The 27362-nt window shown below is 38.3% G+C and overlaps 1 protein-coding gene across 2 annotated transcripts in view; it reads right to left on the bottom strand.

Annotated features, from left to right (window-relative positions):
• The window catches only part of DPYD (dihydropyrimidine dehydrogenase), a 355462-nt gene that overhangs the window by 55567 nt on the left and 272533 nt on the right, over nt 1-27362 (bottom strand). For both annotated transcript variants that reach the window (XM_068690107.1, XM_068690108.1), the window contains one exon: nt 8085-8227. In XM_068690107.1, the coding sequence (XP_068546208.1) occupies nt 8085-8227 (143 nt within the window). The remainder of the gene's footprint in view (nt 1-8084; nt 8228-27362) is intronic.

The raw sequence follows: 27362 nt of genomic DNA, 5'->3' as shown, positions 1-27362 counted from the left end.
TCTATGCAAACCTCATTTATTAGCTGGTGAAACGAGCAGAAAGAAAGGAAAACTAATAGATAAATCCCTTATCAGCTCCAAAAAAAAGTAAAACTACTGCAAAACTGCACAAAATAAAAGGTAGTATTAGCTTAGAGTTCAGTTCATAACTTTACAATGTGATGATTTGAATATTGCAACTCTTCATTAAAAGTGGCAAATAATAAAGGTAAAAATAAATACTGAAAACCTACTATAAACCTGATATTTTTATCTAGCCATGACCAAAAAACTTTCTAGATTTTTTTGTCCAACCAATTCAGATTTTCAGTGAAAGGAATTCTCACAGAAAATTCTCACCAGCAATTAGCAATTTCCATCCCAAGTATGTGTAGCACAGCAAGTGTGGCAGTCTTCTAATGACTTTATTTTTTTTTTTATTAGCAAAGGAAGACAGACAGTTGAGAACAGGTTGAGTTTCTCTAATTAGCAGCGAGCTAAGAAAAAAGCAGAAAATAATGAAATGTTTATTAGAAGGGATCACATATGTATCTGTCCAAATCCTCTCTTTTACGTTCATTTTGCTTTTGATTTTATTTCGACATGTTCAAACAGCACTTTGTTCCCTCTTTTGTTTCTCCATGTACTGTAAATTTCAGCTCTGCAGAGAAGGGCCACTCCATTCAGTGCTGCATCCACTGAAGACTTTTTTAAGCATGAGGCTCTGTGAGCAGCAGAGCTAATGATACCTGGCTTCCAGCAGGTCTGTGTCTCCTGGTTGGGTTCTCTGACGTCTAATAAGGTGTGACTGCCAATTAAAGCCTTTCCTGTGGCTGACACAGTCCTAGCAGCACTGTCCCATGTGGATTCTCAGAGGTCTCATAGAGGTGAGCTCATAGTGCTCTCTCTCTTACAGTGAAGGAATGCAGGTACACACTCTTCTCTGCCTGACTTCATTTTCTCAAAACCTGTTACAGGAATATACTTTCTAACTTCTGCCAAATTTCAAAGAAAATGACCACAAATCTCAAATGTGACTGAGGATACTCAAAAGGATGTGCAAACGCATATTGAGTTTCTTTGGGAATGTAGGCTGTGGCGTTCTTTAAAACTATTTATATCTGAGACTATTTCTATCTGCATCAAAGGATTTACATCTGAAAAGTGGTTTTGCCTTAATTGTTGTTTCCTTAAAATTATTGGCAGACGTAAAGAGCCATTCTGTGAATCTGGTCTTGCTCATACAATGTTGGTGGCCTGCCACTACACCCAGTAATCTATTCTTCATTCGCCCATTTCATTTGTGAGAGAAGAATTAGCTCCAACATCTTGACTTCTCTGTAACATGGTCAGCTTTGTATAGAGAGGTTTTGATCTTCTACCCTGAGCCACAGACTGTCAGAAACTTCATGCTGTTAGCTGGTACCAAAGCCTACCTGTTCTCAGTCACAGAATCACAGAATCACAGAATTTCTAGGTTGGAAGAGACCTCAGGATCATCGAGTCCAACCTCTGACCTAACACTAACAAGTCCTCCACTAAACCATATCCCTAAGCTCTACATCTAAACGTCTTTTAAAGACTTCCAGGAATGGTGACTACACCACTTCCCTGGGCAGCCTGTTCCAGTGCCTAACGACCCTTTCGGTAAAGAAGTTCTTCCTAACATCCAACCTAAAACTCCCCTGGCGCAACTTAAGCCCATTCCCCCTCATCCTGTCACCAGGCACGTGGGAGAACAGACCAACCCCCACCTCACTACAGCCTCCTTTGAGGTACCTGTAGAGAACGATAAGGTCACCCCTGAGCCTCCTCTTCTCCAGGCTGAACAAGCCCAGCTCCCTCAGCCGCTCCTCGTAGGACTTGTTCTCCAGGCCCCTCACCAGCTTCGTTGCCCTTCTCTGGACTCAAGCACCTCCATGTCCTTCTTGTAGCGAGGGGCCCAAAACTGAACACAGTACTCGAGGTGCGGCCTCACCAGAGCCGAGTACAGGGGGATGATCACCTCCCTAGCCCTGCTGACCACACAGCTTCTGATACAAGCCAGGATGCCGTTGGCCTTCTTGGCCACCTGAACACACTGCTGGCTCATATTCAGCCGACTGTCCACCATCACTCCCAGGTCCTTCTCTGCCAGGCAGCTTTCCAACCACTCATCTCCCAGCCTGTAGCTCTGCTTGGGGTTATTGCGCCCCAGGTGCAGGACCCGGCACTTGGCCTTGTTGAACTTCATGCAGTTGACCTCAGCCCATCAGTGCAGCCTATCCAGATCCTCCTGCAGAGCCTTCCTACCCTTGAGCAGATCAACATGCGCACCTAGCTTGGTGTCATCTGCAAACTTACTGAGGGTACCTGTTCTCAGTCACGATGGCTGGCAGAACATGCTCTGACAGGAACCTCTCCACTGAGATGAAGCAAAGTCACCAGCCTCTGTTCCCCCATCATGTGGGTGTTCAGGCTGGCAGGGGGGCTCCTTGTGGGTCAAGGCAGGAGAGGCCCAGCCTTGCTCAGCCACAGGGACTGCGCCCTTTGGTTACGGCTTGCAGCCAGCTACCTGACTTGATTCTACTTGCACAGAGCTGAGATTAGATGTAAGGGATTACTGAGCCTTTCCTCTGCACTCAAAGGCACTGTTATTCCGCGCAAGATTAAATAAATTGTTTCCAAGTGTCATCGGCATAAACTTAACCTGGAATTCTAATGCACTGGGCCTGCTCCAGCACTCCTGTGATGTCAGTCTCTTAGTTTCTCACTCTCCATACTGTTAAATGCCATAAACAGTAATTCCTCGATGAGAATTTTTTGGCCTCATCTCATCCTCACTTATCTCAATATCAGCGTCTTCACTGACTTGAACAGACACTGAGATGGGCTTGAAAGAACACCAATTAAGTGCACAGAGAACCAGGTCTCCACTTCACAGTTCTGTAGCCATTAAAAAACAGAGAAAAATTGCATCAGTGACCTTGATGAAAACTAAAAATAAATTTTAATTTTTGGATTTTTTTTTTTTTTTTTGAGATTGGGTTTGGGGAAATGGTAGCATCTAACATTAGGATATGACAATGTTTATGAAATGGTATTTTTTCCTATCATTTCAGTGATTATATTTTCAGAGCTTTGCTTTTATTTTCTGACACACAGGGCATTTTATACTGCGTAGAAGGGTTCCTCACAGGGTTTCGCATTTGCACAAATACAATAACAATGCTCTCTCATAGTTCAAGTCCCACTATTTTGTGATGAAAACCTTGTTTATTCACACACAAAGGGCCATCCTGCTGTTATAAAAATCCCCTGGCTAAATGCTTCAGTAAAATGCCTGCCGAAGAAAAAATAATAATCTAACTGTCCTGAATCCCCTGAGACTCTGGCTCCAAAGAGGTACCAACAAGAATTCTCCTTGAAAATGTTACAAAAAACGCAAGTACACTCATAAAACAACTGCGTTCTGTGTTGGGGGGGAGATTTTATCTCGCAGAAGCCAAAAATGTCCTTATTGCTTTCCCATCATGAGTTGTCATGCTTCCAGAATGGATTTTGTTCTTTGTCGGATCCCTGGGGTCCTATGCAGAGCTGGCAGGGGGTAGGAGAGGAGGGCACAGGCAGATTCAGTGTTACGGCAGCTTGCCTCAGGGTCCAGGGTATTCCTGCTCTATTTCCTCATTTTTCTCTCATAGCTGCTTGCTGGGTTAAACCCCATCTGAGGAGGGTCATGGTGTAAGTGCAGTGGGTGTGTATGAGTTGGAGATGACAGCGCGAGGACAAAAGCAGTGCCCATAAGAAAAGCACTACAAGGTGCTAAATCCCAGCCGGTGCTAGTGAGAGATGTAGGTGGGTGAATGGAAAAGGCAGAGCTGTGGTGTGAGTGTGCCTTGAGCCTGCAAAGTGGCAGGGGTAGGGCCAATAAATTTGATTTCCCACTTCCCAGGCTGAGGGGAGACCTGGGACCAGTGAGGACCTGACCACTGCGCACAGCTGCTGTGGCATCACCTCACAGCCTGCAGGCCTGATTACACTGCCCATGCATCGGCCCTCACTGCACTGCAGCAGTGCCTTCGCCTGGTCCTGATCCTGAGCACAACAGGGAGCCAGAAACAGGGCTTGGGGTAGAGCTACAGGCTGCCCCCAGGCAGATGGGCCCACAAAAGCAGAACTATGCGGGTGGATTTTAAATTTTTGCTATGTAGAGGGCCTTACAGACATCCATGCTGGAGCATGCGGGAGCACGAGTGTCCTCCATACTTTGTAAGAAAAGAAATTTGTTTGAAAAGAAGCCCATATTCTTTTCAAGTTAATGACTAAAATTCAAGATTAACAAAAGTGTTCCATACCAGAATATAATGTTAAAAGACTTTACCACGAAAAATGTATACTTCAGAAGGTACTCCTTTGTTCTACCTTTTTTTTTTTTTTTTTTGGTTATATCTGCTAGAAATAATGACTACAGAATCTCTTTCAACAAAAGGTCATTTATGTCAATGGACAGAACACAGAGGATCAGATCACCTGTGGTAATTGCAAATTAATGCTCTACTGCTAATGCATTAACTACACAATATTGATCTACAATTGAATCATACAGGCTACTGTGAAGTGATTTTTAGTTTAATATTTTTTACGCTTTTATTGCTTTTTCCATAATGCATTTTCTCTTTCCACTGGAATTTTCTATAATTGTCTCCATTTTTAATTTCCTACAGTGAGATGACTTTGAAAAATGTATGTCTGCCTCAAAGCCTTGCAAAAATCTAACAAACCATCAATGTGACATGCTAAAGCACACACATGATGCAAAAGATGCAAAAAATCCAGTATACATCTTACTTTGATAAATTGTGGCTTTAAAAAAAAAGCTCACTTTAAAGAAAAGAAAACATACTTCAGCCTCACTGCAAGCCTACAGTAATGAACTGTACATCAACAAGTTGTGGCTAGACATCTCTAGAGCATTGGCTATTTGAGACAAGTGCAGGACTGGATAAAGAAGTGCTGGATAGATACAGCATTTTTTTTTTTTTCCCTGAATTTCATGCTTGCACTGAAAAGGGATTGGTGGATTTGTGTGTGTTACAAAAAACTACAGTCTCGGGGAATCAGCCAAAGAACAACTGAAAAGTTTCAGCATTTTTAATGAAAAATTAAAAACAAGTTTTGTTGTTGTTGTTTTCCCAACTGTTTCTGAAGTCCATAACATGGAAGAATGAGGCTATTTGCTGTATAAAAGTTTAATGCCAGATACAACTAACTACAATGATCCAGTGTGTTTTCAACATCTGATGCAAAACTTTCTTACATATGAACATTTTGTCAGTAACAACACTAAAATGTGCTCTAGCGGAGGGAATAGTACACACAGTGAGTAACGAAATTATTTCCCAGAACCATTCACTAACATACCTGCTTAATACCACTTGCAGTTGTTGTAGGAAAAATAAAAATATGGTTTACCAAGTGACTCCTGACTTGCATTCCTGTGTATGATGATTTTGTAAATGGAAAATAAATCCCCACATTTTAAAAATAAAAGCGATTGGAAAAAATAATGGAGAACTGATTGCAGGTAAAATAGCTGCAGAGGAAAACCTGATCTTGCTTTTAATGGAGGTACATTTATTATTCATAAACCTGTTCTCGAAGAGATATGCCACATGGCAATTAAATCAACTCACACAAAGCCTTCGTATTTTCCTTGTTCATGATCATCATCTTGTCCTGGCAGAGAAGACCACTCTCATTCGGCATAGCCAAGTGCAGAATGCACTCCTGCACTGCCAAAGCCCTGGCTGTTTGCTTTCTGCCTCTGGATTAGTTTCTCATAAGGTGTTTACATGGTTTTGGAAACATAAAGTTAGACCATAAAATGCACAGCACTGGTTTAGTTTATTCACAACCACTTCCAACAGTATCCAAAGCATATACTTCAGATAAAACTATGGGATGCACATGCAATTTTCCCAGTACAATCCCAGCTCCTACTTAACTCAGAGACCAGCAAAATAGTGAATCTTAATACACTGAATCATTCAGTAGATCACTTAATTTGATATTATGTCCAGATTCTGTACTTGCTCTGTGGTTTTGTACTGAGAAAGCAACAGAAGTTTTCACTACTGAAGAAAGAACAACTGAGGCATTTGGTACCAAGGACAGGTGAGAGAGAAACTAGGATTCCGGGAAAAGTATATTAGCCAGCTATTCCTATGACCTTGTTGTCACATAGACTGACAACAAGGCTTGTACTGATTCTCATAATCATAATTATGTTCCATAGATAACCTGTGAAGATAAGGTTGCCTTTTTCTGTCCATCACAATGTATCTTGCTTGAACAGCAAACAGATGTTTCAGTCTAGTCCTGGTCAAGTGTATCCCTTGTAAGAATATCTATATGGATTACCTGTCTTCCTCTCCCTTCCACTTGCCTTTCCTTAGATGAGGGAAGTATTTACGGCCTGTACTCACAATCTTGCATGAGGTTTTCTGAAGGCTTATTTTTAAATAAATGTAATTGAACTAGTTCAGACCCTCAGATAACACAGCACTTTTAGAATCCATTTATCTCAGATTAGCTTAAATGTCTTCCCTGCTTCAGTGAAACAAAAATAGGCCACTCAAACTGAGGATGGGTTTGATCCAGAGGAGTTTAAAAGCAGTTCTAGAACTGATTAAAGTTAAGCTGGTGAAGCTTGAGGACAAGAAAAGAGGTTTTTTACCATCTCTGGGAAAAATCTGTTGGAAAGGGCAGAAGACCAGTATAGATCCAAGTCATTTCTGGAAGCCAGTTCCAGGGAAGTTAATCATTACTTTACAGAAAATAATGATTTAAAAACATGTAAAGCCAAAAATTCTCTCTCTTGAGCACTGACTGGGATGTCTGCAGTAGATATTTCAAAATTTCCCATTGCCATTGGGTCAAACCAGCAGAAAAGAAAAGAAATAATAGAAAGTAAGCAGCTAGAAAGTCTATATAAAGGAAACATGCATAAATGTCATTTTAAAACTTCATTTTTAGCCATCTAGAAACATATGTAGTAGAGGTAGAACATAAAATCATTCCACTTTGTGTAGTTGCGATCATGTAACATCGTAACTGACAAAGCTATCAAAACTGCAGCTCTATTAGCAATAACAAATGAAATGCATGCATAGCACTAAAAACATTCCCTTGCCATTCCTACTTTTTGTAGAAAAATACTGCTTTGTAATTTGTGCCATTACTTAGTACTTATATTGAAGAAGCTCTCAGAACACTGTGTAAGAAAGGTAGATCTTTTGTCTGTTCATGAGAAAAGAAGTTTGAAGCATTCCCATACAAACTAGAAAAATAGGAGTTGTTATTAATAAAGTCAAACAACATAGCAAGTCTATAAAAAAGCGGTAGGCTTCCAATTCAGCTCCTCAAATGATAACTTTTATGTACTGTACATAAAAAAAAGTTATCGTATGATTGTTTTTTGTAACAGCAGACAAGTGACTAATATCAAGTCACTATGCAGAAAAGATGGTCACACTGAAACTAATTTTTAATGTCAAAGTGAACTGTGGGAATGAAACCACTCCAGCCATCCCATAGAGTGACACAAAGCCAATATCCACAGGACCCTCAGCTGCTGTTGTCTTTGATGGGAACTCCGCATTGAGGGGACAAGTATCTACCAGAATATAACAACATATAATGGAACTATATAAGTTAACTACCACGCACTCCTTATCGACTTGTCTAAAGTGTATGCCACAATGATGCCCTGGCATGCCTATTAGAACATGGTAAGGTGCTGATTTCCAGCAAATATTCTGGTGTACATACTAACAGGCTACTGACATGTTTAAAGTTTAAATCCCATAGATTATAGAAAAAAGCAGTAATATACTTATGGATAGCCTTTCCCCAGATTGGTATTGTGACACTCAAAGTCTTCTTTTGGCAATTCCTCCTCCTACTCCATCTAAAATGAATGTATTTTAGTGAGAAACATGTCTAAAAACACGAAAATTGCTTTCAGTGGTATAAAAAACCCACTATGCTAATGTTTGAAAGGAACATACATTATGCCTTTAATTACAGTTATTTAAATTCTCATGTTTTAAAGAAAGAAAAGGTACCTGTAAAACAGAAGCTCCACTGTACAGAAACTGGAGCCCACTTTCAGCAGAGTCGATGCCTCCAGTTGCTAAAATGGGAAATCCTGGAAGAGCACGGGCTATAGCAGACACTGCACGGAGGGCGATAGGCCTAATAGCATTTCCTACAGAAAACAAGAACATTTTGTTAGTAATGTGAGAGCATTCCCTGATATAATCCTTCATGACAGAAAAATCGAGAACTAACACTTAATTCTGAAATGCAGAGGTTATATTAATTATACAAGGACATGAACTGGGTTTTAAGTGGTATTAATGCTTGTAAAAAATTATAAATTTGGATGAAAAAAAAAAGCAAAAATATTTGGATAACATTGCAAAGGTGGCTTGAAAATTTTAGCTGATGCTCAAATAAAACCTAGCAATGTCTGAGACAGAAAGCAATATTTCATTAAACACTGTAGACAAAGAGATCTATGATTTTACACAAAGAATTGGGTTGATTTTTTTTGAACACATATGTTGCACAAGTAAGAAGGTGCATCCCATTTATTTGTGTCTGACTAAAAATTGTTTAAAAGCACCATTTCACTGCACTTGACACTTCATATATTATTTAATATGTTTCCCTTTTGGATGTTTGTAGATTCAGATAATCCTTTAAGAAAGCCCCTGATAACTATTAATATGACAGTCAGAAGCTCAAAAGAGTAAAGTAATTCATTTAGGGTTAAATCTCCACAACTGCAGCTTACATTTTCAAATGGCATTCAGAGGTTGAGTCAGACAACTCCTTGTTACATGTACATTTATAGGAGTTATGGTTAAAGTCTCAGTATGTTGTCTGCAACGCATCTGCTTTGGCTGCAGCCTACTGATGTTAAGCAACTATTTAAAACACTCATACAAATGTCGCTCATTAATTGATGGATGATGTAGACAGCTGACACGTTCAACTATTTATTTTTAGTCTAGTTGGGACTTCTCTGGACAATTCCCTTATTCTTATAATTTCTACTTAATGTAGAGAACTTTTAGGATAATTTTATGTTATCATTGGAAAACAATACTGTAGTGTAAGGGAGGGATACATTACTCCCAGAGGAACTGGCTGGCTGCCAACCTACACAAGGAAATGGAAAAGTAAGGTGTTAGGGAACTTGGGGAAATACTATGATATGAAACACTTCTGAACATCTTCCATGGCTACTGTTATAACCTCTAAAAAGTTAACCTCCTACAAGGGCAAACAAGCAGAGGGTAAGAAAGAAAGAAAACCAATGCAATAAACTAAGAAAGTGGAAAAAGTAACAATTCAGGAGCATGGGAAGAGAGCAAACAGTAGTTACTGCACCAGCACAACTCTGCTTAGATGCCTGACCAACACTCTTGTTTCCTTCAGATAAAACCTCCTTCTTCAACCCAACTGATCTGTGTTGACATCCTTCCTCTACCCTTTGTGAGCACAGAAGCCTGCTAGCTGAATTTTTAATCTAAGAAAGTCTTTAGCAAAGATAAGTTGTTTTTTTTCAAGCAGCCCTGTCTCACTGAGCCCAGCATCAATCCTCCCTCCACCGTTCCCATCAGCTCTTCCTCTGAGGCAGAGTTTTACTGGTGCCCACAAAGGACTTAGTGTCAGCTCAGGACTCTGCCCTCTAGAAACAGTCTCTGCCTTACTTCTGCATCAACTAAGACCTCTGCAGTCTAGATGGCTGGGTCAAATAAATAGGACAGTTGCACTGTCACTTTGTAAAGGAGACAGTTTATCAAGGTACTTTTCCATTGCAGAAAACTGAAATTTTGTTTGTCTTAACCATTAAAAATACTCTGCTTTCAGCTCACATTGCCTTTTACAACATATCACTGCCCTTCACTGCAACCCTGATAGACAACACTGAATTCACAGGTCATCCGGGCTCATCAGTATTACACACATTGACATTCAAAAGTGCAGCTAAGCAGTCTCTACTGGCACCTGCTATGCATTCAGCACAAAATTATCTTCTTGAGCAATGGTATCTTCTGCTCATTTAGGACAGACACCTTCTCAATATATACTTAATACAATACGTCTTCCTTCTTCAAGAGCTGGCCTGCTATCAGGACACATCAGACATTCTCCAATGTCCATGTCAGTGACCAGGACTGCTCACAAGTTTTACACAGATACTTCTTGCTCATTTAACAAAGGCTACATAGGGGTATGGTGTTTTCTGCATATAAACTGCTATCTTCATACATGGGCAGCCCAACCCAACGTGTACTACCTGTATATTTTGGGGGTAACTAGACATTGGTTCATAAAAATTACCAATCTCACAAAAAAAATGCCTTAAATAATCTAATAACATAACAAAAGAGATCACACAAAAAGAAGCTGGAGCTGAACAGAAACTTTCCACTGGACAGTAATGACTATTTGCCATCATTTGAGCTGGATCGATTGTAATGAGTTTGAAAGGAATAGAATGATTCTCTGAAAGAGGTTGGCTGCTAGTATCCAAAGAGCAAATATTACAACAGAATTGATGGCCCAGCCTTAGAGAAAGACCTGAAACAACAACAAAAAATGGAACCCAGGTGTTTACTCAGATTTATTTATGAAGTCTTTCAGAGACCATACATACTAAGACATACACTAAACAACCAAAACCATTGAAAATAACAAAAATCACTAGTTTGGAAAATTCTTCAAATATTCAGTGTTTGAAATTGAGGCTACAGGTAAGCATCAGACTTTTTATATTGCTTTCAGGCACTGACACAGCTACTCCAGAATCTCACTGTGATGAGATAGTTATTTTTCAGAAAGGTGAAAGAACACAGATGCTGGTAACTCTGAAATTGTGTGTCTACAGGGAAATTTCTTCCTAATCTGCATGAGTTAAAAACTGTCATCTGCCTTAAGGCATGAAGGTTTATATTCTTTTAACCCCAATGTAACTCTGAGAGTTTGCATTCAATCAGTAAGTCTTATAGACCCTTGACCTTAATGATACCCTGTAGAAAAGTTCCACATAAAAAATATTTCTAGATTATAATTGTTCCTTTTTTCAGTCTGATTAAATTAGCCACCTTCTCACTTTAATGAAGGTCTCTGTACAATGGTCAGTGAAGAAAAAGGAACAAATGACAGTTTATTTAAGGTTTCAGCACAATAGGTAATCAGAAAGGCCTTCAGTCAGCCTAAAGAAATCAAGCATATGATTTGATGAAGCCTAGCAGAGATGGCAGTAAGGCTTAGAATTTATTATGGAACACATGCTTTTTAGTACTAGCTGCACTTGATATCCATAGCATGAGTTATTACTTACATTTGGTGATTAGGAAATTAGTTATAAATCGGTACAATCGTGAAAGTGTTCCATTCATCTATAATTCAACCAAATGAATTTAAAAACATTTCAGGAGTGCTTCTGATGAGAGTAAATAAATGGCTCTAATGACAATCAAAGGGTTGACCGAGGTGTCACCATTCATCCCAGCATTTTTTTCTTTAGCATTTGAGACAACAGAACACAGAAAGCATATCAGAATGTGCAGCCATTCTCCTGGACGTTTCTCGGTCAATTGTTCAGAACCCTTCCCTTCTGTAATAAAAAGTGCTGGCCTGGAGTACTTTGTCGTTTACTTGTGATAGCGGATCCCATTGCCTAGCGAAATGTTGAGAAAACCTCCCAGATTAAAGAAAGAATAAATAAATAAATAAATAAAACCACACACTGTAGTGAAGCCAAACTATCATGAAACAAACAAACAAAATGGGCAATGAGTTTGACCTAGTGTCTCTATTTTCCTGCATTTTCATGTGAGTACCACAGGAAGGTAATAAATTTCATTACAGCGATTTGTGGAGAAGGAGTTTTTAAAAGGCTGAAATAAAGGAGATTGAATGCCAAATTTTAAAGGAGCTGTAAGTAGTAGTGGGACTTTGCAGAATGTTGTCTGATAAAACCAGTGGTATTTAAGAAGCTGAGATCCAAATCCAGCATGTATTTGAAAGAGTTCTCATATGCTAAAAAACAAGCATCTACCATATACTTTGACATGTTGGTACCTGTAATTTCACTAGTTAAGCACCCGTAACTGGGGAAACTGTTGATAGGGTACTCTCTTGATAGTAGTGGTACAGCTGCTACCAGATACTAGGCATGGCTGTCATTTACCCTGCTGTAAAATAACGAGATTTAATAAACAAAGTGCATTTATCCAGACCTCAAGCAGGGGAATGAGATCTGAAAATGAAAGAGAGAAAAATATGTGGTGGAGATGATATGCTACCGTATGTTGAAAACTACTCTTTCAAATCTCTCATTACAGAACAAAGACAATTACATGAAGATTAAAGCAATGAAATAGCTATGTGACACAAAAATCCCTGATATTTTTTCTTGCTGTAAACCAAAGTGCATTAGTTTTCTGTTTTTGTTCCTTTGTTTGTATTTGTTTGCTTTTAATAAAAGTCAGATTTTTTTCGTGACTATGAAGGACAGCAGTAGAGGAAATCCAACAGGCAGAATACATCATGAAGGAGAAGCAGAACACAAGTCATTCAAACACTTCACCCTGTTTAGTACAGGTAGGCTGAGTTGTCTTTGCCCCGAGGACAACAGACAGATGACAAACCGATAAGAGATGTTCTTCCTGCTTATTTGTTTCATCATTTAATTTTCCTTTGGAAGTAAAAGCCCTTTACCAATGCCAGAAGGCATATGTTTTATTACAACTTTGTAAGTACTTGGAGTCCCTGTAGGACCCAGTTCTGCCAAGCACCAAAAATCTTCACCAGACTGAAGCTTGAGAGCCAAATGTAAGGCCCTGTTCAACGAGAACTCTGGAGTTAACTTCAGGCAACTCTGTAGCTTTGGAAGTTCTGAGCAAAACCAGTTCAGAATTTCTTGATCCCAATGATCCACATATGGGGGCGGGGGAGAGGAAAAATAAAATAATTCTTAGTAATCTTCAGTACTGGGCTACATTCTCACTTGCAGTGTTGTGTACAAGTAGTTTAAAATCTTTAATATACCTGCAGCAGCTCTAAATGGTCTAGGTAAAGATGATCCACAACCAGCAGAACTGAATCAATTCAGACTGCAGACTGATAACTCTGAGCCTGAATCCTGAAAGGGGCTGAATGGCCTTTATCAAACTCTCTATATACAAGACGGGCAGATTTACACAAAAAGCACACCTTTGGTTAGTAGATGACATCAAAGCAAATTTTTGTATCTATGGTTACTAAATGGAATAAAAATGAATTTGGGTCATAATTCTCTCCATTCTGTGCATTGCAAAGCAAAATTTATTTTTATTTGCATTATGTTATATTACACTTCAGTTGTTCTTTATAAATTCAGTATCAGATTTAAACCACAGAGCCTAAATATTACAAAGAAAAATAAGATGATACTAAAAAACATTATGATTAATAAATTACTTTTAAACTCTATGCTGCCAATATATATATATATATATATATATATATATATATATATATAAAAGAAGCAACTCATCATCCTCCTTCTCTCTTTGACTACATTATCTAAAGAAAGCTGACACTGTTATCTCCCTAACTGTTAAAATTAATAAAGCTAATGACAACAGAAGCCAAATGAACATCAAATACCAGACTTGGGCGAAAAAGCTTTACATGAGAGAATTGATCTGGGAAAGTTCAGGCATTGCAGATGATCAATCCAATCCTGCAGAAAGTAACTAGATAATAAAGTTTGAGTATTAGGAAACAAACACAGAAAACATAGTTCTTTTTAAAGACATTTCCTGCATAATGTGTTGGCTGCCTCATACTAGTCATCAAAGTAGATATATACATATATATATATATATAACGTGCATTTGTAAACAGTGCAGGGAAACATACAAGTTATAAACAATTCATTTGCATTGCATTTCTTCTGATTGCAATTATTCTATATGTTCTTTCTCTCTCCCACCTGTAGGTGGCCACCATAAGCTACACTTATCAAATAACTCATTAGCAGGGTTTTCAATACTGTCATATCCAGATAATTAGCAATTTATTTAAATAACCAATTTCTGTGGAAATAATTGTCATGGAATGCCCTGAACCTACTTTTTATAAACTATAATAAAAGTGTTAAGATAATCCCTGACATTTGCAAATGCCATTAGTTCACCTTTCCTTTTGATAGTGCTGTGGCATTATGTTTAAACAATTACCCGATAACGCGGCAGTTTAATGAAACAGTGTAGCAGCACATCCTTCAAAATGGCCAGTGAATGCATTTGTATGCAGAAGAAAATCCAACGAACAGACATGTTTAGAGAGAAAAACGATCCACATTGAGGTCCCCAAATGGGACATAACAACATTCAGTACACTAAAAAATACAGGGTGTGCCCCAACAGCAAGTTCACGATGGACCTCGCCACAGCTTTACTGGTGCACAGCACAGTATTTGTGACTCAGCTCAGGACCTGGAGAAGACTCCTTTCACTGCTCCTGATCCATTTCACAGCCTGTTCAGTCCATCACTACTTAAACATTAATAGCCATTTACCGAAATCAGCAATAATGATGCACTATTTACTTAGGCTCTGGCTATTTCCAACCAAAACTTTAAAATATGCACTCATTTACCAAACAGAGCATTTGAGAGACTATTCATTTTATGGCACATCTCTACAACAGTTAGCCACATCTTCAGTAAAATGAAACATTAGGTAGCCATTGGTTTGATAATTTCTGAAGGGTGACTTTAGAATAAAGTTAACGACTGCAGATTTAAAACAATTTCTATCTTACTCTCAACTCAGACTCAAGAAACTACATCAACTGACTGCATTCTAGTCATTTTTGTTAGCATATCACGACTATGTATGACATTTATGCCCTGATAAAGTGATGGTGTGTTAATATTTTCTCTGACAATCATTCCTCATCTCCCCCCCCTGCCTTTTTTTTTTTAATTTCAAAGTTTACTTCTTATTCAATTCTATTTGGAATACTTGTGGGTTTGAGTCCAATGTGTACCTGGAAAAAAGGCAGTAATAGTTTTGCATCATGTTTCCTTTAACAAAAATTGCCCCTAAACGCAAAAAAATGATGGAACTTTTATAAGCATAGAGGAAAAACAGTATCCTTTTTAGAATTTATTTTACCATTTTTGAATTTCTCCCAATTATTTATGCTCTTTCAGCTGAAAGTTCATAAAATCACCAGAGTTCTCACACAATAAATGTTTAGCAGTCATTGGAGACTTCTCTCAATTAAAAAGGTTAGAATCAGAGAAAGCGAGAGGAAAAAAGTAAATTTTTCTTATCTGTAGATATTATTTATTCAGGAAGACCCGAGGGAATTTTCAACCGTATCAAACTTCAGTAGGAAAAATCAAGAGGACAGATAGAAATTGTTCTGTGATTGCTGCAAGAGCCGGTTAAACATTTTCTAACAAAGCCATTCTTTCACTGCAAGCTGCAGATCCACTAAAATCAATACTTTTGGTGATCTGCATGAAGCCCAGCAAAATGTTTTCTGTTGCAACTTATCAGCTGCTCTTTATTCATGTTTTCCAGGTTGGTATAGTAATGACAATGATAAAAGCAGTGCTAATGAGGTATGCTCCCAGCATAGCACGAGGAAAAGGACACATGCATTAGACCAGCATAAAAGTGTGATAGGCCATCTAAGAAATACTGTCCACAGTTACCAGACTAAAATGTTGCAACCATTGCAGGGGCACAGAAAAGTTCCTGACAAATTCTGCTGGGTAATGCTCTCCCCTGAAAGATGTGAGTGTTTCACTTCAGCACACCCGAAGTCTCGCTGCCCTCTTATTCCAGTGCAGAGGCAGATGTGTTTAACTCCAAGTCCAGTAGAAGGGTTTGTGGCTATTTACCCAGAAGCTTACAGATCTGTTCAAAGGCAGCATTGCCCCTGTCAGCCTCAGAGGCAGTGCTACCTTTGTTTGAGCTGGCTTTAACCTCCTTAACAACAGCAACTACCACGGTCAACATGACCCTGGCGCCAGAAAGCAGGACGTGCGTGTGTCCAAGTGTCTGTGTGGGTACTGTAGTGCATACATAATTCTGACCATACGAAGGCAATTTAATACATCTGAGTAAGGACACACTGGCAGAGTGGCTACTGACTGCTGAGCAGGGCGCTGAGGCTCCCACAGTGTTTTTAAAAATAAAAGCTTTACTGAAAATGCAGCACAGCAACTTTGCAGGTTATTTACAAAACCTGAAGTATACCTTATCCTGTTTAATACTCATTGGTCTGGGAAGTCCATTGCAGCAAGGGAAGCAGAGCTTAAGAAAGAAGAGCAAATTAAAGAAAGCAGGTAACCAGAAAGCTTACATGAAGTATTTCCTTTTGCCTTTACATAACTCATTACCAGACTTATCCCATTTTGAGGTTTATCTATTTTATCCAATTGGTACCCTCTAGTAATACACAATCTTATGTATGTATCTATTTGTATCTATTTATATATTAAAAATACGAAAAAAAACTCATAAGATAGCATGAACATAAAATTTTTGTGAAACAAATGACTTCAGTTCAGCTGAAAGCACTGTATTTCCCTGTGTAATAGCGTGTCTACACACACATCTGCCATTTTATTATTACATATCTATATAATCTGTGTGAGTATATATATACACGCATACTCAGTAGATATATTTCCATATTCACATATACATAAAACAGTGGATGACACGTCCCCTGATAAAACCTGTTATTTCAACACTTCAAGTGAAAAGTGTTAAAATAAATGGCTCATCACATACAATGTGTTAAAATAAATGTTTATTTCAACACTGTGTGTATCATAGCCATTTATTTCAACACTTCCCGTTTCTCAAGACTCACACAACCAAGAGTAGGAGATCTGATAGCTATAGCTAAGGTAGTTGAAGCACACAGCCTTACTCATCTGCTTGCCATAGGATGAGTAGGAAGTTAGCTGACACTTTTTTTCTCCCAGCAATAAATGGAAACTACCTACCTTGACTGTTCATGGGGATCTGCATGTGTCTGTTAGCTGGTGGGCTACATCATGATTTGGAAAGAAAAAGCCATATCAGAGTTTGTTGAGAGGGTTGGAAAGCCAGCTGCTGCTATCAGGGCAGCGTTTAGAAAGGAAGAAGTGTATGGGGACTTTTGACAATTTCACTTTGCAATTTTGGAGTTTGACTGAAAGTTATCCGGGCAGACAAGGATTCAGGTGAACAAGAACAAAATGTGGAGCTGTTCATGCTGAAGGATGAAAGGGACATGATTTTTGCAGGCGCAACTGTAATTTGGTGATCAAATTATGAGTTAGGAGAGAACAGCTGTGTTCCCTCCTTATCCTGCTGAAAATAGTTTCTTGGGAGGATTCTTCAGGTCCCAAGACTTGCCTTATTTATTTTAATACAGTACCTGCAGGATCTTAGGAGCAGGAGCTTTCCAAATTTTAGTTGTCTACAGCACAAATATAGTCATTGGGAGCTATATGTTAATGTGTTTAGATTAGATCAACATGTGAAACTGCTCCTACAAGCTGAGCTTGGACATTACATTGTATGGCAGTGTTAAACTAGCATGACTTTCTTTCTCTGCCTTATTTAGTGAGGAAAGCACTAGAAAATAATATTCCCTGGTAGCTCCTGCTGGAGCCGGAGGGCGTTCTTCCTTTATAGATCAGTTTCAGTAAGGGACAGAGGCAGGATGAGGGTGAAGAAATTTAAATAATTAAGCAACACGCACAAAGACTCCACGAACTACCAGTCCCCTCCAAGCAGTATTTACAGCTAACTTGCCTGCAATGTCTCTTTACAGCTTTCCTCCTTTGAAAAACACACAAAGCATGATTAGGCTCTAGCAAGACAGCGTGGCCTTAAGAAGATAAACACTTCACGGGGGGTTCTCATTTTTTTTTTCTATTTTCTTCCCTGAAATTGCAGATCTGTGCGCTGGTCTGGACAGAGCACAAACCTACAAACTGAACTAACAAAACGTTAGTGAAGACTTCAACCAGGACACCCTGTCAGAAGACTGTTTTGCACCCAGTCAATGAAAGACCGAGACCACAGTTTCATCAACACACAAATAAAGTTACTGCCTCAAGCCAAGCCACTCCACAGCGCTAGTTGCCGATATTCACACATCTCTCTTCCTACAAAGTTTTCTTTGTCCAATGTCACCTTTGGCAGATAAAACACTATAATCATTCTGCAGCAGAATACAATGCAATGAAAGTTCTCGAGGAAAAAAATGTTTTCATTCTTTCACTTTCTTCAGATGTGATTAGTTCCAGAAAAAGGAGGTATCATCACTCCTTTGAAGGCACCGTATGTTATAAGATTGGTCCTCAGAAGTTGGCAACATGTAATAACAGTGCTTTATTCCTAAACATCAATCAGTTTCAAGAATGGCAGTTGCTCACAGAACAGTAATAATGGAAATATTCCGCTAATAACTACTGTAGACATTAAAACACTGTATGACAGATGTGAAGTGCTCGTTACACAAGAACACTTTCTCATAATTACAGTTTTATAACTAGGTACATAAGTTTCTAAATATTTAGTTCCTTATCCACCTGTATTTCTGTAATGAAATTTGCATGACAATACTTAGTTATCTGTAAAAGAAAAGGACCCTCCACCCCCACAGCGAGTCGATACCTTGGCTTTAGCTGAGACCTTGGCTGTGCAGGGATGACAGTTGTAAAGACAGGGCTTTTCTTCTGTTTCTGCTTTTTAATAACCTTCACAGTTACAGGAGGTTTCATGCCACTTCTCTAGCTGAGTGTACAGTGAGCTGAAGAGCTAACATCTTAATGGAAAGTGAAATAATGGCATGCCTGTGCTGTGTAAACTACCCGTGACATAAAGGAAGTGCAAACCTTATTTGTGGAGGCCTTTACTAGCTTTGGATATATTATCCAGGGTTAGTAATTAAAACATGTTTATATCAGTCCTACCTTTGTATCAGCCACACAGCTCAGTGCTGGTTTCAAGATGAAATTACACACCTGTATCTTAACTCTGCCTTCTGCGTTAATAAAAAAATAACAGCATTAATAGGCTTAAACACTCATTTATTTTATGTATTCAGAGCAACATAAGGGGATGCAAGGGAATTCAGTGCGTTGCTCTGTCAGATCATTTTAATTGTTATCCAATGAGGGCAGCTCAGAGGGTGAGTAAGGGACTTAATTTATGTACTTACTCATCCCCTTGGCTTCCACTGAAGAAAAACGATAGCAACACAACTCTAAACTGCATTCACTGGTCTTCAGTGATCAAAGTAAAGGCCAATTAACACAAAGCCAGGGGCCCACGTGTGTTTGTTGATTTTAAATACTCCTAGAACACACATTGGTGCTACTAAAAATATACCAGCAATATTTTGCACGTATGCTGTGCCTTTTTGGAGAGAATATGCAAATGCTATACAAAGGTATAACATTTTTATCTCAAAAGACAAAAATGCAAGAGAAGTCCTGGAGAGGAAATGCGTGTGTGTGAGGAGTGAAAAATTTCACCTGCAAATATTAGGCAGCTGGCAGTCCTCCTGGTTACAAGTCCCTTGTCCCGGGTCATCATATTGCCCTTTTCGCTAAAACTGTTGGTAATTTGGGGGATCTTATTTTACAGATAACCTCTCTAAAACAACTAAAGCAGGCTGCTTTTAGAAGCAAATTAGACACTGATGTCCTGGTCCTCAGCACCTTATTCTGTGCATTTTCATGCGTGAATTTTTATGCACACTCAAAACACAACCTCAAGCACAGGAATAAGTCTGCTCACAGAAGCATACAGGGCTGTTGTTGACTAGGGCTGTCATCCATAAAAGAATTATGTTCTCCTTCCTTCCTCTTTTTCTTTAATCTAAAATAAAATGTACCTGAAAATTCATTCACTCTGGGAGCAATATCTTTGGGCAAAACTGGCTTGCTTCCTTGTTCTTCTTGGTGACAGAATTACTAGGAATTCTGAAGGTTATTTTAAACAATCAATGTACGTATGAAAACTAAGTGATCCCACTTGCGTGAGCTATCACTGCAATAATACTGTGTGTGGAGTGCTCAAAGAATACAACTCACAAAAGCATAAATGTTCCACATGAAATTCTAACACATCTGCTCAGCACTGAAAAGCCAGCATTTAAGTCCAAAGCACTAAAAAGCATAGACAAGTGCATTTTTGGAATCAAAACAAATGCTGGTAATTTAAGAAAATACTATGAAGCACACAAAGACTGTACAATGCCATATGTTGCACAATGCATCTGGTAATCAATTTAGTCCATGTGCCAAATTTACTAGAAGCCCAAATAGGCTTAAGTTCTTTATTCAGAAATTCAAAAAGTAAACTAGAAGCATTATAAACACACTGCACTTACAATTAGAAAAGAAGTGGATTTTTCTTTCTAGTTACATAATACAAATAAAAATTAATCTCCTAAATTATATCCCATAATGAATACATGTCCAAGCTTCACTTTTGATCAACAGCTTTCACAGACTCACAGTTTTAGGACATGGTCTGTTGCACAGCGTAAGAGATAAATGTGATTTTTAAATTATTTTTCATTCAGTGTTTATTTCTGTTTCGGAGGTTTGAAGTCATGAAGGTTTTATGCTGTCTTTTGTGGTTCTATTCACAATATGTTACTGAAGATGTCATCAAACACAGACGTACGAGAAATCTTGCATGTATTGTAGTCCTAAATCAAATATGAATTCACTGTTACAGTATTAAAAATACAGTGGAGATCCCTAATTTAAGTGGACAGCACCTATAAAGGCACCTATAAAGCCAAAATAAATGGAGTAGGATAATAGTTTTCAGACTTGGGTTACAGTGTCAATGCAGAGACTGGAGCTGTGTTAACTCACCAAGCTTGATCTTGCTTGCCAGAGCATGCTTGTCAATATTTAGCTCACAGGGAGCATGTCACGAGTCTTTACAAAAACTAGCTTAAATACAAAATACTATAGCAGCTGCTGTGATCCTTTTCCTAACACTGAGATTAAATTTTTGAAACTTGTTTTCAGCTTTTTAAACCAGAAAATGTGTGCCATATACCTACTGTAACAAGAACATGAGAAATGACTTTAAGGGATTGCAATGTTGTTATTAGGGTTTATTAAAATACAGAACAACACCAGATGCTTTACATTAACTGATTGGAAGATATTTTCATGTCAAACATACAAACATCACTTTCTCCTGTGACACTCTTTGTGCCACCATGCCTCCTTTTGCCCGACAAGCCTTTGTCTCAGCCAAGTGAATCTTATTCATGAGAAACAGAGAGAAATAGAAATGGATGTTGGAGACGTGCAAGTTTGGAAAACAGATTGTAAGAGTGACTAATTTCTTTTGTTTCTGAAGACTTTTATCACCCTGTGCTATCTGCCTTTACCTAGAAACTGGGGGTGTTCTCAGAGCTGCAAAATAGCAAGCCTGAGATGGAATGAAATCTCCATGCCAGCCCATTTAGCAAGGAAGCTCCTTGCTAAAATTCCTCTTGACAGGACAGAACAAGATTCGCCATGACTTCCCTGCCTCCAGCAGGGTTTTCCTCCTCTCTGGATAACTGCCAGGGACGGATCCTTTAATACGTATTTATGAACAACAAAGATGTAAACAATCTCTTAATTTGCCCAATAACCTAGATGGTACCATGTAGCAGGTATTTTCTAAATATTTCTTCCAGCTCCTATTTGGAGGTCTGAATTCTTCAAACCCCATCTTCTGTAAGTTCTGAAGAAGCTCCTTAATTTGTAAGAAAAAGCAACTGATTCTTAAATACCTTGTCTGGCAACACCTTCTCTGCAAGTGCTCCTGATAAACAGAGTTTATCAGGGCCTAGAATGAGAAGATTTCTCTGAGTACTCCCTTTTAAAATCTAAACAGCTCTCAAGTGGGCATATATCCAGAAATCAGTGAAAATGCTGCCAAAGCTGGTGTAATCAATACACAGGCAGCTGACATGGCATTAACAGTGTAAGCACAACAATAAATGACAGGGAGTAAGATAAGCTCAGCCCAGCCAAAATGGACTGGAGTAATCATACATACTTCTGAAAATCAGTACGTCACTCAGGAGGGCCATGGAACACATACAAATGGCCAGACACAACCATAACACGGTTAACCACGTACTCCTCGGCAGGCCTGCTGGTGAAACAAATCACAGCTTTCTCCCTCTTTTGAGCTGCCAGTAACAAAGTTCTCCACAGCATCAGCCTTACCTCTGTGCTGTCGGGTACAGTACCGCACATCTCACTGCCAGACCTCACGCCATTAAAAACGCCCTCTCTGCAGAGCTGCCACAGCTGCACTGTGGATTTGTGCGTCTCGCTCTGAAAGAGTGGGGCACTGCACTCAGCAATTCTCACTCAGCTCTCATTTAAACCAAATAATGGTGGCTAAATCCCTTACTACGAGTGTCCTTTGGGATCTGAACAGGACTTAGCGCTAAGATGGTTATACATTACATGTTAATAGGGAAGACATTTGCAATTACCTGGCAACATAGATGTTGCAAATTGTTTATAAATTGGAAAAACAGATGACTACAGCAGGTTTCCTAAAAGATTTTGTACGGTATGTTTGTGAGCAGCATATTTGTGTAGCTCCTTCCATACAATGATATGCCTGCATGAAAAGGCACATTAAAATGCAGATCCTTTAGCTGACTACTATATATTAGTTGCACTCTTTTGAAAGGTTAAAAAAAAAAAAAAAAAGAGTTCTGATAGTTGTGAAACACTTTTATAAATGCTTCTGGCAATAACTCATAAGGGATGAAGCAATGCCCAGTGAAATACAAACTTAGGATCTACTCAGTTAAACAAATATGCTATATTTTGTGTTCTGTATTTTATAAGTGAAGTTAGTGTTAGGATTTATTCATTGTTGAAGATACTAAAAATACAGAATGTTAGAAGGATTTAGGTGAATAAAGATGTGTTCACTATGGCAAGATCATTACAAATCATAGCTAATCAGTGAAAGTTCCTCCTATATGGAAGCAGGACAGCAGCAGTAACTGCGTAAGTATGTCCTTTTGACACTGCTGGATGTAAAGTAAAGCCCTGGGTTTAGTTTATTTATTTATTTAGTTAGTTATTTACCCCCCGCCCCTCTCCATCCCTTGTATCTGATTGTCAAAGTATCCTGCAACTGGGTTAACCTAAGCAACCTATGTTGCTTAGTGCAGTTTCATGTAACTGAAGCCTTCTCTTCAAGCCACTTCCATTTCTGTAAAACACCAGCTGTGTTTTATAGATAGCAAGAAGAGTGGGAGTCCCAATATCCTGACAGAGATGCCTCAGACACTGAGGTTACCAGAGCTACTGAGCTACAGAAGTTGGGGTATCCTGAGAGCAGTGGTGGTATCCTGAGGCTGAGGGTGGAAGACAGCAGCCAGTTGGCCTGTCCTGCAAGCACAGCTGTCCCACAGAAAAGAAAGAACAGCATGAAGCTTCATGTTAACAGATGTTAAATAAGAAGTCATTTTCTATTTATTTGTTGGCTCATATTTTGATGTTAAGCGTATTGCAAAATCTTTATTTTTCAACCATATCAACCCTGCTGCTGACTTGGATAGGGAGTATAAAGTAGCAGAAAAGACAATTATGGGCCCCATTCAATCAACAGCAGGGAACCTGTAACACCGACGTATGTTCACATAAATTTGGAACCCATTTCATTTCTCAGCTCTTTCCTTCTGTCACCTATACTGAAGCTCACTAAAGTCTCATAATTTGTATGCAAGTTTGAATCCATGTAACACTGCAACAAAGCTTTGCAGACCTGCGGGTCAACTTGAACACTGCCACCTAAAATTATCTTCTTGTGCTCTAGCCCACGGTCACGTGTTACTTAAATGACCTCCAAAATGAATTGTAATAAGTTTTTAATGATAGAAATATATATATACATGTATTTGTTGTTGTTGTTCCAACACAGTAATCTCCTAAATATATGACACAAAAATATCCTGAGATTTTTTTGTGAGCATTTGCTTAAAATTGAAAGAGGTGATCATAAAAGAAAGAGACACATACACCCGCAGACCTGACAGACACGGAAAGACCATCAACCAGTGCTGACAAAGGACAATGTCAACGGGTTCAATCGTGTTGATATTAACAGTCCTCACCAGGTTGTAGTGTACATATGGTACATTCATCGCTGCACATTACTGCAAACAAGTTTAAATACAGGCCCCTGTACTATCAGCCTGCTTTAAAATGCTGTCGCTTTTCTCTTTCTTCATCAATTCATTTCCATTCTTTGTTAATCAGACTGTGTCTCTAAGTCGCTAACTACACAAGCACCCTTTACTTAACCATGTCAATCTGCATGATTATATGAACTGATTTCCCATTTATCTAGCTGCAGGCAGATTAAAACCATACATTCTTTCACCCGTGCTAGGACAAGCTAGGCCACAGTCTTTTTTTTAATACCATATTATGTCTGAATAGAATTTCTGGTTTTATCTGAATCATTGTCTGACATTAGGAAGTCTTAATAGCCTAATGGTTATCACTTCATATATATATATATATATATATATATATATATAAAGACTTTTTGGAAATGAGTAATTCCAAATGGACATATTATATATGAAACAGGATGTAAAAAGCAAATCCAGAGTACTCAACAACAGAGGTTTAAAGATTAATCAAATTACAGGCTATTGAAACTGCAGAATACACCTGGTTGCATTTCAGAGCCCTAAACAGACTAGAAACAGTTAATGATGATTTGATGGTTTTCTAGGAGTTTGAAACAAATGCTTGGCTTTTAGTCTGAGAGCAATGCTGGACATTTCTGTCTGATGCTTGGGGGATTCAGCCAACTAACAGATACATTTGGTGAAGAATCTCATTCTAGTCATGCCCTCCCTTCCTAATTTCCCTTTTCACTGTTTTGTCGTCTTTGCCTGTTCCTCAGGGAACTGAGTGATTGATAGCCTAATCCAATGACTGTATTACAGCTGCCTCAACTTGGACTCTTTTCCTTATCATTAGCAGTTAGCCTATGGTTAAATTCACAGCTCACTGCTTGGTACAACCCCTGAGATTTAAGGGTCTGGCCTTTAGAAAATATTTAACATAAAATTGAAATCTTGACATACTGAGAATTCAGTTCTCTGCAAGGCTTCTTTAATTAATCCAATGTACTGTACCATTGTTCTATATGAGACTGTGACATGGTGAACTGTTACTGACGCTCACAGAGATGTGTAATTCTAAATTAAACACTCACTTACATGTACCTACACTGCATTTGTTTCCCAAGTACATGTGCACAAAAGTGAAAATTTAAATGCAATCTATAACAATAATAAAACACAAACCAATTACATTTCAAGAGTAAAGACTTTTCATTCAGCTCAAGCTTGGAATGAGCTTTTTTCAAAGTAAGAGGAGAAAACATCTTTGTTCAAAAGCTGTGTGTAAAGACCAATACTTCATTCTTCTTCAGGACTCATTTAATCTTTTGGCAAATTAAATCAATTATGATCATTTTTCATCAACTACAAATGACACCTGTGATAGAAGCGTAAAATGTTTTCTTTGTGGAAAGAAAATGGCTAAAAATATTAAAAGTGGAGAAAATATCCTTAGTCTCTGACCTTATCTGGAGAATAATACTTATTTTTAAATAGCTATGGGAAGGATGTAGACCTTGATCTATGCTGTAAACCTTTGCCCTACTTCCAGTCAGTCGATGAGCTGCAAGCTTCTATGAAAATGGCAGCTGAGTCCCAGATGAAAAATTATGCATCTCATAAACTGCTATTCTGCTGAAATGTCAAGCTATGGCAGGGCTGTACCTCAAACTCAGCACTTGGCATTTTCCTTCTGTCTGCTTTGTTGCCATGAAGCAAACATGAACAGTGAGGATTTGTGTAGGGCAGGTAGCAGGCGAGCTCCCTGTCAAAAATCTATTATTAGGGCTCTGATCTCTTCTGCACAGACCAGTGACGGCAGAACACTAAGAGAAATCAGACTGCTGCAAGGACAACACAGAAAACAGAGGACTCTTTGTGAATCCTGACATAATATATGCAAATAAGGGCTTTTAATGGCTGAGCTACATTTAACAGAAATAATAAACCAAAATTAAAATTGTACTGTGGCATATATTTGTTTTTTTACTCCTATCCACACTGTTTTATAAATATACGCTAATGTAAATAGTCTTTAACTCTCAGTAAATATTTACACTAAACAGGAATGCATATGCATATATACATTTTGTTTTATTTCCAGTGATGGGCAGCTTTTCATTCACTTCTATTGACCAAAATTAACACTGAAGAGTCACTGAGAGAACTGTGATTATGAAAACAAATGCTCTTTTTTAATTTTTCTTTTAATAATGTGTCATAAAATTAAAATTAAAAGGCAGCTCTTATTATTATAACTTCAAATTTTACTCTCTGAATATAATTCATACATTTCAGATTAGAATATACACCCCTATTAATAATGTCAAATATTCATATAATGTATACATTTTAATTTAATGAAATAACAGCTGTGAAGTGCTCCCTTAAAAGTCACAATTGCTGCTGTCTGGCTGTTTTTTGTTTGTTTGTTTGTTTGTTTGTTTTTTGTTTGTGTAAAAAGAGACAGCTCCACTAACTAACTTACTTCAAAAGGAACTAATATGAACTGCCTCTGCTGATTCCCAACAATTATACGTTTCCACATTTAATGACTGAATCTGCTATCTAGATATATTCATTTTGACATCTCTTGTGGTCAGCTGTGAAGACAGAACACACAACTTTTTGAATTTCCCTTGTTCTGGAAAACATACAAACATGTACATATTAATATGCTATACCACATACTTACACAGATAATGTCAAAATATTACAGAACAGAACAACTGGACAAAACAGTAACAGCACACAGGCATGAGGTGCTTGAGCTATTAGTATAAAATACTGTAAAATTTTAGCAACAAAACATTAAAAGGATACATTGTGAGCGCACACTAGCGAGATTTGCTTTTAACCTAACTTTTTTGCTAAGTCCAATGTATTGTTTTATAAATTCCCTAAGGATCTGGCTTCCAGACAAAACCAATGAAACAAACATATGACAAAGAAGAACAAAAAGCCATGGAAATTCAAACAGAAGCTCTGCTCTGTTCTGCTTGTAATAGGTATCCTATAGTGCTGCAGTGTGATTTGTTTTATAAAACACATCTGGAATATGGAAGAACAGTATTGACACTTATGAAACAAACTTTTTTTTTTTTTTTTTTAATTTTAAA

This window comes from Anas acuta, chromosome 8 (assembly GCF_963932015.1).
Source record: "Anas acuta chromosome 8, bAnaAcu1.1, whole genome shotgun sequence".
Classification (NCBI taxonomy): Eukaryota; Metazoa; Chordata; class Aves; order Anseriformes; family Anatidae; genus Anas; species Anas acuta.
This window is presented reverse-complemented; position numbering and strand designations above follow the sequence as displayed.